At 40.6% G+C, this 12,401-nt stretch overlaps 1 protein-coding gene across 1 annotated transcript in view; it reads left to right on the top strand.

Moving 5' to 3' along the window:
- The window catches only part of LOC109932300 (exostosin-1-like), a 229,096-nt gene that overhangs the window by 149,140 nt on the left and 67,555 nt on the right, over positions 1–12,401 (top strand). Inside the window, exon 2 of the mRNA XM_048613270.1 lies at positions 7,932–8,025. Within this exon, the coding sequence (XP_048469227.1) occupies positions 7,932–8,025 (94 nt within the window). The remainder of the gene's footprint in view (positions 1–7,931; positions 8,026–12,401) is intronic.

Below are 12,401 nucleotides of genomic sequence, written 5' to 3'. Positions count from 1 at the left end.
ACATACACTTCTTACACACGAGGCAGGAATGCTACCTTTGGGTCACGGCTAAGACCTAAAAGAATTACACGCTCACATTGTTCAATTTTTGCTGTCAGTATCTTTCAAGAATATCTTATTGCTTGCTGTGAACAAGGCAACAATGAAGAGTGACAGCAACACTGTCTGAGAATTAATGTGACAAGGGTGATATTGCAGCCTCATTGTTCCTGCTCAAGCATGAAGGACTTGTGACTAACAGACACCACAGGCATGAAGGACTCTGAAGGTCTGCCCTGTGAGTGATGAACCAGTTGGAATCTGTTGCTGTCTGATGTGACAGTTTCTTCCTTTTGTAAATTTCTTCACTCAAGGGGATTGTCCCTAGTGATGTGTTACCACGGGCACCGGTTGCTTTCTGCATCCTTGCCAAAGTACACGTTGGTTATATTTGAGCCAGGACAGTCATATTGAGAGAGGTGATTCCTCTCAATTCGAGATGCCAGAGAATTTCCCTTGGTCACCAGGAATTGAAGATTAATTCACAGGACACTGCTGCAAAACAACACCCAGGTGAAACTGTCAGTGACATTAAAAAAAAGCTTGTCTTTTTTTGATGCATGACTTTTGTTCATGGACTCTTAGTTTTTTGAACATTTTACTACAAAGTCTGTTAATAAAACTGAGTTTGCATTCTCAGATTCTGTGATGAACTTTGAGGTATTAGTTCACTTTTTCTGATTTACTCTCCAGTGACATAGGGCCTGGTGTCAGTGAAGAAAGTACTTTGAAGGTTCTTATTTGGAAACACAGATGCAGCATATGGGAAAGGACTTGCTTGAAGGGTATTGTGTGTGCATGTGATTATAATTTGTTTTAAATTCAGTTGCCCTAAAGCTTACTACATTTTGTAAAAGATCAATCTTGTGTCACTTAAGAAAATCAAACTATAGACCCCTTGATGAAGCCTGTAGGCTATGCACACTTCAGTATGATTTTGTTTTCTGCCTATGCAAGATTACCGGTACAGTTTGCTTAAATTGTCAACTCTATGTATACAAATATCAGAGTACTAGTGACATATTCCTGTGTAAATCCTGAGTTTGCTCTTAAATATTTGGATTTCTCTACCTCAGGTTATGGATGCTCAGCCAGAGACTTCGATAAATGTTTGGGCGCTAAAGGAATCGAGGGATATGGGGATATGGCAGAAAAGTGGAGTTGATACAGATTAACTATGAATGAATAAAGAAGCTGCACTCCGAAAGCTTGTGATTTCAAATAAACCTGTTGGACTATAACCTGGTGTCATATGACTTCTGACATTGTCCACCCCAGTCCAACACCGACACCGCCATATCATTACTAAATGCTGGAGCAGTTTCGATGGATCACTTGCTCTTCGCCTGCTTCTATGCCTTTATACTCAGGTCACATGCATCTTTATTTCAAAGACTTGAGTGTTAAGTTGAGACTGGCAATTCAGTGCAGTAATGAGAGAGTGCTGCGGTGCCACAAGTGCCATTATTCAGATGAGACACTGAACAAAAGCCACATCTGTCCTCTTACATGAATGTGAATGGGCTTGGTACTGTTTCACAGCACGGCAAGGGAGATCTGCCTAATATCCTAGGCTAATACTTAGAGTCATAGAGTCATACAGCACAGAAGCAGGCCTTCAGTCCAACCTGCCGATGCAAACCATAATTCCAAAATAAACTAGTGCCACCTGCATGCGTTTGGCCCATATCCCTCCAAACATTTCTTATTCGTGTACTTATCCAAACGTCTTTCAAATGTTGTAATTGCATGTGTATCCTCCACCTCCTCCGGAATTTCATTCCACACACGAACCACTCACTGTGTAAAAAAAAGTTGCCCCTCGCGTCTTTTTTAAATCTTTCTCCTCTCACCTAAATGTGCCCGCCAGTTTTGAAATCCACCAACCCTAGGGAAAAGACACCTGGCATTCACCTTATCTACATCCCTCATTATTTTATTAACCTCTATAAGGTCACCCCTCAACCTCCTACACTCCAGTGAAAAACATCTCAGCCTTTCCAGCCTCTTTTTATAACTCAAACCCTCCATTCTGGGCAACATCCTGGTAAATCCTTTTTGAACCCTGTCTAGTTTAATAATATTCTTCCTATAACAGGGTGACCAGAACTGGGCACAGTATTCCAGAAGAGGCCTCATCAACGTCCTGTACAACCTCAAAATAACGTCCCAACTGCTTTACTCAAAGGTCTGAATAATGAAGGCAAGCATGCTAAATGCCTTCTTAACCACCCTGTCTACATTTTTTTGTTAATTCATTCATGGGATGAGGGCATCACTGACTAGGCAGCATTTATTGCCCATCCCTAATTGCCCAGAGGGCAGTTAAGAGTCAACCACAATGCTGTGGGTCTGGAGTCACATGTGGGCCTGACCAGGTAAGGATGGCAGTTTCCTTCCCTAAAGGACATGAGTGAACCAGATGGATTTTCCTGACAATCAAGAATAGTTTCATGGTCTTGATTAGGCCCTTAATTCCAGATATTTATTGAATTCAAATTCCACCATCTGCCATGGCAGGATTCGAACCCGGGTCCCCCCGACGCAAACTTCACACAATTATGTATGTGAGCCCCTAGGTCTCCCTGTTCTACAGCACCACCCAAGGCCCTACTTTTAATTGAATAAGTCCTGCCTTTGTTTTACCAAAATATAATACCTCAATTTATCCAAATCAAACTCCATTCACTTACCAGCTCAATGAAAATAGTTCACTATTTGGTGTCAGTTACTCAATTTATATTTCTAATCAGAAATGCATTTAGGCGTAATCTGGATTCTAATTAGCTGCATAACATATTAGATAACAGAAAAGTGGCAGAGAGAGTTTTTGCACAATAATTTAAATGTTTATGCGTCAATCAAACCTTCCTCCCAAGTATCATTCAGTTTCAGAAATGCTAATAATATCCATTTGATCTACTTCAGCCTCTGTGGTTTATAACCCCAATTAGATGTTAACAGAGGTGGTACGAAGATGGACTGGGATCATAGATTGGTGCATTGGACACCAGTAAAAATTCTTTAAAAGACTTAAATAACTAATATCTGGTGAACAACAGAGGACACAATCAAATTGAGAAAAAAAGATTAGACTAGTTTGTGTCCAGCTTCAACTACAGTACCCTTTGTAAAACTGCTGGGTTTGGATGTGATGCTGGATTTCACACCAATGTCTCTCCTTGAAGTCAGTGGAAAATGATTGAATAAAAAAATGCATAAAACCAGTGTTTCAGTCAATCCCACAGGATTCAAAGGCAGTCGGGTTAAAATCACTCATTTTGCGTCTAATCTGTAGATCTTTTAAGAATTGCCAAAGGGATAGAACTGTCCAGCCAGTCTACGTCTGGTCCCTATGCTCTCCGGAGCGGTACAGATAAGAACTACTGATGTCTCGTCCCAGCTTAATAAGAGTCAGAATAATGAGAGCTTTGTTGTTCTGTTGCTGTCACATGAGGGAGTTAGCCTGTGTAGCGCTGGAGCTATTCTCTGATTGAAATCTGCTGGGATTCAGAATGTTGCTGCAGAACTGGTGAGATATGTGTTGAGCAATGGAATAAGAAAGGGTTGATCTCAGTCCTTGTGTATTAGCATTTCCTGTCATTAGCATGTACTTTAACCAGCCCTGACAATCTAAAGATACTTTTGTCATTTTTGGTTTTCTAAAAAAAAGGCAAACAAAGCACTGATGTTCACTTCTAGACAGACAGCAGGGAGGTTGTGTTAAACTTGTGTAGAACCTTAGTTAAACTACACGTGGGGCAATATTTAATGGAGTTGATGGGTCTTACTGATATTGTAGATTCAGCAAGAGCCCCATCTCGCCTCCTCATGGGAAGGCCTGCCAGAATTAAATGTCCTACCCGAGGCACCTAACTGGGCAGCAGTGAACCTTGCCCTGAGGGCAACAACACTGGGAGCAGGGCTGAGAATGGCCAGTCAGTCAGAGGCCAGCAGCATTTATTGCAGGCAACACTGGGCAACAGTGGCTGATGCCAGCCATATACCCAAGTGAGACCCAGTGTCACCAATGAAGAGGGCAAGTTGAGAGTGGTGGTGTTTTTGGGAGAGGAGAGTCAGTAGCAATGGCAAGGGGGTGGCTCTCTGTGGGCCCCGACCCTTCCTGATGCCAGTTTCCATGACCAGACACTGAGTGTCTTTAAATGAAGTATCTCACCTCCTGAAACCACACAGATAACGCCAAGAAAGTTTGCTTTTCGAGTTTCCCACGTGGACAAGTCCCATCAGCAGCAGTGGGATGAAGCCCTTACTTGATCATTAATTGACCACTTAAAGGTGGTAACTGTTGGTGGTGTGGCATGGCCATCTACGATGAATCTGGGCAGATATGGTGGTGGCACCCTCCCAACTGAATAAGTCATCCCAAATTCCCCTCCGATGAGGGCATTAAATTCCACCAATGGAATGTTATGTTCAATTTTAATCTTATGTAATAAAATGGGATAGAATAAATAAAAGCAGTTTAATAAAGAGAATACCTATCAGCAAAGGCTCTTTTTAAGAAAATGTTAACCAAAATGATACCATTGAATCTTTTCAGAATTATTTAAGACCTCAATGAGAAGCTTGGGGAACTCACTGAGGTCTTAAATAAATGTGAAAAGATTCAATAGTGTAGATATAGAGAAAGCATTTTCACTTAGGTGGGACCCAGAACTGGGAGCCATAAAAAAAAAACTCTCCAATAAATCTATTAGAAAATTCCAATTTTCTTTTACCCTAGGTGAGAATAAAATATAAAATATGTGACCATTTAGAGCATTTCAGGCAAAAAGCACAAATTCATTAATAACTGTGAGGTAAGATAAATAGATAAGAGTGTGATGAAGGAGGTGTTAAGGGATTTACTTGGAGTATGAACTCAGATGTGCATTTATTGGGCTGAATGGTCTGCTTTTGTGATTCAAGCGCAATGCCTAAAGCAGTTGAATAGCTTTTCTCAGGTTCTAGGCTGATGCATGGAGGAGGGCTGATGGGTAAAGCACTAGAGTTCCCCAACTGCTGCTTCATTCCTGAGAAAGATGTTTAGAGGTTCTTCATAACCATGCTGCTCTTTAGTCACAAACATACCATTCTTTAGTAAAAACAGTAGGACTGCAGTATCACTGTTGTCTCTTGTCTGCCAGCATTGCAAGGACTCTCATAGCAACATTATTGATATTTTCGATGAGATACAGGCTGTAAAAATGAATCTTCTCTAGTTCTATAACTCTATTAATTTTAAAGTGCCCACCGTGACTCAAATAATAGCATGCTCATGGGTTCCAAGTCCTACTCTGGAGAGTTTGACAGCCCTGGCATAGTTCTAAGGGAATATCACACTGTCTAAGGTAGAGCTGTTGACCGAGATATCAAGTGGGCATCCTGTCTGTCCTTCTCATGTGTTCCCATGGCACTATTAGGAGACGGGGACCAATATTTATCCTTCAACCAATATCACTAAAACAGATTATCTGGCCACTACCCTTCAGAAGTAATTTGTTGACTGAAAAGGGTTTTGGAACACCAAGACTCCTTAGATAGTATCTTCCAAACCTACAACTTCATTCTAGAAGAGCAACACATACATGAGAACACCACCACCTGCAAGTTCTCCTCCAAGCCACTCACCATTTTGACTTAAGTGTATCGCCATTCCTTCACTGTCATTGGGTCAGAATCCTAAATCTCCCTCCCTAATGACATCATGGGTCTACCTACAGCACATGGACTGTAGCAATTCAAGTAGATAGCTCACTGCCATGTTCTTGAGGACAATAAGAGATGGGCAGCAAATGCTGCCTCGGCCAGCAAAGTCCTCGTCCTGTGAATGAATTAAAAAAAAGGTCCTGAGGTTGTGAAAAGCGTTATGTAAATGGAAGCCCTTTGAAATTTTAAGGAGCAGATTCTACATTGCTTGCCCTCCCCAAATATTAGGCTCCAATAATAAGTGGCATTGCAATTACGACAATCTTGTTTAAACCTTCCAAGAGCCAAACAAATAACAGGCAGCTGGTGTATGTACGTCACTGTGGTAGAGTCACAGCTCTTTTATACTAATCATTTACTGCATAAAAAGCCAGTTTGGGGAAGTACTAAAATTATTGAGTGAATTTCCGATATAGTTTATACCACATTGGTGATAGGGCAGCAGAGGGATTATGTTGAGCATAGAGACTCAGAATTGAGTGGTATCCTCTCATTTGTGCACCATTAAATTACTTAACCTGGAGTTTTGGCCCCTCCTGCGATGAACCCACAGTCCAATCCCAGTGAGCCCATCCAGCTTTTGCTAACACTATAGTTGCAATAGTCCTGGATTGGATCTCCATTATAATCTGGGCAAGTTACTGACAGACATGTAGAGGCAAGTCAACTGTCAAGTTCAAATCAGAGGTCTTTTTAAAAATAAAACCTATTACAGGACATTGCGAAGAAGAATCATCTTGAGGTCAAAGCGTTAACTCTGTTTCTCTCACCACAGATGCTGCCAGACCTGCTGGCTTTCTCCACTACTTGCTGTTTTTATTTAAGATTTCCAGCATCTGAGTATTTTGCTTTTAGTTTAGTGTTTTTTGCAATTTTTTAAAAATCTTATTTACATGGGTTTTTTTTCCCAACTGTGACTGCCTGCCTGTTACTTGGTCAGACACCCAGACCCTCCCCTCCCCCTTTTCCACAATCAGATTTGCCAGGTCTGGATGGACACATTTCTGGAAGTGTCAGCACATCACGCCCTGCCTTCAGATACCCTGCCCTCACAATCTCACCATCAGTCCGTCCAACAGCACAAAGCCCCTCCTTCCCACAATTGCTGGAAAGCAATCAAGCTCTTTGTTTCACACTTTGACTGACAGTAAACCACCTTCCAACAGCCTTTTTTGTTTCTTTCCAGTTCCTGTATTTATGTAGCCTTGGGAGAAAGTGGAAGTTTTGTTGATGCACTATCACAAACACTTAGCATTCCTTGGGTATGAGAGCTGTGAAGCACTGTCTTAAAAACAGCCATGTTTAATATGCTTCACTGAGCCTTTGAACAAAAGTACTGTGCTTGGAGGCCTCTTAGCATGCGATAAGTCATTGAGTGCTTGGCCAGTCCGCATGTTTCAAGAAGTTAGTTCCATGCTGCAGCAGTAAAACTGCTTGCCCGGCATCAGTGTTTCCCGCTGTCCAAACCTCTGTGTGAAAAGAAGTTCTTTTAAAAGTATGAAATGTTTTATTTATATTGTGTTTTCTAGGTTGTCTAGGTTGTGTTTGTCTAGGTTGAAGCCATTTTTGTGGGTGTCTTGAATTTGGTGGCATAGATAGTTCCCACATATTTTCTGGAAATTTTGAACTACATGAAAATAATCCCTGTCTTCACTTTACTTGTCTAGTTCAGATGAGTTAGAGTCTCTCAACTTTTGGTTTGTGCAATCATTGAGCTGCTCCAACCTTTACACTGAGGATTTTAAATCACCCAACAACAACAACATGTATTTATCTAAAGATTTAAATATAGTAAATTGTCCCAAGGATATTCACAGGAACAAAATTTGGATCAAAGCCGCTAAAGAATACACAGGAGAGATAGCAAAAGTGTGGCCAAAGAGAGAAATCATCAGGAGCATCTTAAAGAAGGCGTAAAAGACAGATTTGGAGAGGGAACTCCAGAGCTTAGGGCCAAGTCAAATGAAGGTGAGCTACCAACGGTGGCATGATTAAAATTTGGGATGGAAGAGGCCAGAATTGGACGGACGTGGAAAATTGGAGGATTACACATCTGAGGCTACATAGTTACATAGAGAGGCGAAAGCGTATAGATTTAACTACTCAGTGTAAATAAAGGAGTCTTGTATGAATGAGCATTCAGCATAACCAGTTAATGAATGGGTTTTGCCTTCCTTTTTCAGGTATGATTATCAGGAATTGTTGCACAACTCCACCTTCTGCCTTGTTCCAAGGGGAAGAAGACTGGGCTCTTTCCGATTTCTGGAATCCCTTCAGGTAACCCAAAGTCCATGATGTGAAAATTTGAACTGTATGAGATTGTGAAACAAAAACAGAAAAGGCTGGATGTGTCCAGTGAGCTTACCAGCATTGAGAATAAAGTTTTTTGGGGTAGAGGGACGAAAGGTGTATATATATAAAATATAAAACAAACAAAAATAAGTTTGGAATATCGGCCAATTAGTGCTTGGTATTTAGCTCCTTTTTTTTGCCTTTAATTGTTTCAAGTTTAACTTTTGCTTAAGGACCGAGGCCACCTTGGGCAACCCCAGCTGCATCCCGCACCCTGTACTTCCTCATCTTTTGCTGATGCTCGACATTGTGAAACACTCCACTCATTGTTTCTCTCTCTTGTGACATATTGCTGCCCTGACCTATTTCTGCTAGAACTTTACCAAGTGATCTGTACATTGCCCTACAGTGGCTTCTGAACTTGTCCTGTGGGATGTGAACTCTTGGGTCCTTGTATTATTAATCCAGGATTCTTAGTTGCTGGTCCGGTAACACAGCCATTACTTTGCTGGAGCCTTTCCTATTTCTCTTTGGTCATCTTCTCTTTCATATGCACCGCAGTCTGTCTCTAGTTTGCAATAACAATGCAGGAACTGGGGTGGCTCATTCAACTTCTGAAACCTGCCCTAGCATTAATTACGATCATGGCTCATCTGGGTCTCAGTACCCTTAATCCACCTAACTTCAGACCCTTCGTTGTCCTCATAAAAAAAAAATCCATCAACTTCAGTCTTGAAAACTACAATTGAGCTCAAGTATCCACTCTCTTTGAAGAGATTGTTCTACATTTCTATGAGAAGCATGTTTCCTTACTTCTGTCCCAAATGACCAAAAATAAAAGCATACTTTTCAGATTTGATTGGAACTGCTCAGGATCATTAAAATGAAGTAAGCTTAAAGATGCACTTGTAAGTGAGGAGAGTATAGCTGTGCACCAACAGGTCAAGTCCAATTCTGCAAAGTGAGTAACAGTCTCACGTATAACTGTTCCCCTAATACCTGCATGCTATGAAGTCTAAGAAGTCTTAACTTTAAAACTTCAAATATAGTTTTATGAAAGGGAAATTGTGCAAGACAACCTTTTAAAGGCATTTTTGAGGACAAACTGTGAAGGTGCTTTGTTTTTTAATTATTTCTCCATCCCCTTTGGGCGATAAATGGGCAATAAAGTAGATGTCATCTACCTGGATTTACAAATGTCTTGAAAATAAGGTTTACTCAAAAGGGTAACATGCAAAATCATGGAGTTAGAGTAATGTATCAGCATTGTTAGAGGATTGGTTAATGGACAGGAAGCAAAGGCCATTTTAAAGCTGGTGGGCTGTAGTAAGTAAATTGCAGAAAGAATCAGTTCTGATTGTTATTGCTGTGGCCTCCATAATTCTCAGTTTAGAAGAGCAAGAGCAGCAGGTAAAAGTCAAAATCCTCAAAGTCCGTTCCTAACCAAAAGTCATGGACTGCAAAGGTTCAGGAAAGCAGCTTGCCACTAATTTCCCAAGGTATTAAGGAAGAGCAATAAATGCTGGCTTAGCCAACAACTCCCTCATTCCACGAATGAACATCAATGATTTAGACAATGAGACCAAAAGTACAGTATCTAAATTTGCTGATAATGCAAAAACTAGGTAGTTATGTGAGAAAGGCACACAGGCTAAAAAGATGTATAGACAATTAATTGAGTAGGCAACATGGTGCTAGGTGAATATCAGTGTGGGAAACTGTGGGTTTATTCATTTTGGTAGCAAGAAGAGAAAAGTAGAATATTTTTTAAAAATTTGTGTGAAATCTATAAATGTTACTATTCAGCGAATCTTGGATGTAGTTGCACAAGGAACACAAGTTTAGCATACAGGTAAAACAATACGGAAGATGGATGAAATCTTGGTCTTTGTTGCAACAGCATTGGAGTACATGAATAAAGAAGTGTTGCGAGGTTTTAGTGACATCACGCTTGGAACACTATGCAGTTTCCAATTCCGTATTTAAGGAATAATATACTTCTTTCAGAGGCAGTATAGTGAAGGTCCACCAGATTGCTCACTGGAATGAGAGGATTCTGTCGAGATGAGGTTTATTGAGTATGTAAATGAGCCTCTGAGGTGACTGTGATGTAACTGTGACCTCACTATTCATGTGCTAATACTCTGCTGGAAGGCTGGAACCTGTGTAACACTGAGCCTTCCTCTCATGGAGAATTGGCTAGTAAACATTGTTTAGAAGCAACTCAGAAATCTGGCCAGAGCTTGCATGAGGTGAAAATAGAAAAACAGATGAGGATGGTTCGGAATCAGAAAAAGAGCAAGTTAATTAGAAAAGACAGACAAGAGCAAGTCAGAGAAGGAGGTAACGCTGAAGAATTAAATTCCATTTATTTCAAAGCAAGGGGCCTTACAAGTAAGGCTGATTAATTCAGGGCATGTATCGGAACAATGGACTAGAACATCATAACTATTACAGAAACATGGCTGAGTGATGGACAGGACTGGCAGGTCAATTTTCCGGGTTTTAGATGCCATAGGAAGGATACAGAGGTAGGCAAAAAAGGAGGGGAAATGGCATGTTTGATTAAGAAAAACATTACAACTGTAATTAGAGAGGATATTTCTGAGGGATCATCCAGTGAAAATATATAGGTTGAAATTAGAATAAGAAAGGGGTGATCACCTTGGTGGGGTTGCAGTATAGGTGCCCCAGTAGTCAGAGGGAAATTGAGGAGCACATATGAATAGAGATCTCAGATATACATAAGAATTATAGGATGGTAAAGGTAGGAGATTTTAATTTTCCAAGCTTTGATTGGGACTGCCATGGTATTAAAGGGTTTGATGATGAGGAATTTGTTAAATGTGTTCAAGAAAGTTTTCTTTATCAATATGTGAGTGGCCCTACTGGAGATGAAGCACAACTTGACCTCGCTATGTTCCTGTTAGAATGAAAGGTAAGGCAAGTAGGATTATGAAACAATGGATATTGAGGTTCTAGTCGAAACTAAAGAATTGTATATTAGATATAGACAACTGGGATCAAGTAAAGAGTGTAGTGGCATTCTTAAGAGGGAGATCGGGAAGACAAAGACAAGATATGAGATAGCCTTGGCAGATAAGATTAAGGATAATCCAAAGAGATTCTACAAGTACATGAAGAGGAAAGAAGCAGTGAGAGAGGAGGGCCCCTTAAAGATGAACAAAGTCATCTCTGTGTAGAACCTCAGGAGATGGGAGAGATATTAAATTAATATTTCACATCAGTTTTTACTGTGAAGTAAGAAATGGAGGCTAGAGAACTTGGGGAAATAACTATATAGAAGAAGTCGTGTTGGAGGCCTTAGAAAACAAAGGTGGATAAATCTCCAAGATCTGATCTAGTGTAGCCCACAATGTTATGGGAAGTTGAGGAGGAAATTGTGGGGCTACGAGCAGAAGTATTTTTATCACCTGTAACAGTAGATGAGGTCCCGGAGGACTGGAGGGTGGTTAATGTTGTGACTTTATTTAAGAAAGGCTGGAAGGAGAAGCCTAGGAACTGTAGACCTCTGAGTCTAACATCGGTGGTAAGTTGTTGGAGGTGATTCTGAAAGATAGGAATTTACATGCATTTGGAGAGGCAAGGAATGATTAGGGATAGTCAGCATGGTTTTGTGTGAGAGAAATCGTGTCTCTTAAACTTTATTGAGATTTTTTTTGAGGAAATAACCAAAGAGTAGTGAGGGCAGAATAGTAGACGTTATTTATCTGGACTATAGTAAGGCTTTACTAGATATATGAATTAGTAAAGTTAGATCACGTGGGATTCAGGGTGAGCTTGCCAATTGGATGCAAAATTGGCTTTACAGTAGGAGACAGAGGATGGTGGTGGAGTGTTGTTTCTCAGACTGGAAGCTTGTTACCAGTGGTATTCCACAGGGATCGGTACTGGGTCCAATTTTTGTTTGCCATTTGTATACATGATTTGGATGAGAATTAGGAAGCATGATTAGTAAGTTTGCGGAAGGCACCATGGTACAATGGACTGTGAAGAAAGTTATCTAAGATTACAAAAAGATCTTGATCAATTGAGTCAATGGGCTGGGAAGTGGCAGATGGAGTTTAATTTGGATAAATGCAATGTATTGCCGTTTGGTAAAACAAACCAGGTCAGGACTTATACAATAATGGTAGGATCCTGGGTAGTGTTGCAGAACAAAGACCTAGGAATTCAGGTACATAATTCTTTGAAATTTGTGTCACAGGTAGACAGGGTGATTAAGAAGGTGTTTAACATGCTTGCCTGAATTGCTCTGACCTTTGAGGGTAAGAGTTGGGATGTCACATTGAGGTTGTAGAAGATGTTGGTGAGGCATGTTCTAGCATACTACGTACAAT

The sequence above is a fragment of the Rhincodon typus genome, chromosome 27 (assembly GCF_021869965.1).
Source record: "Rhincodon typus isolate 14 chromosome 27, sRhiTyp1.1, whole genome shotgun sequence".
In the NCBI taxonomy this organism is placed as follows: domain Eukaryota; kingdom Metazoa; phylum Chordata; class Chondrichthyes; order Orectolobiformes; family Rhincodontidae; genus Rhincodon; species Rhincodon typus.
This window is presented reverse-complemented; position numbering and strand designations above follow the sequence as displayed.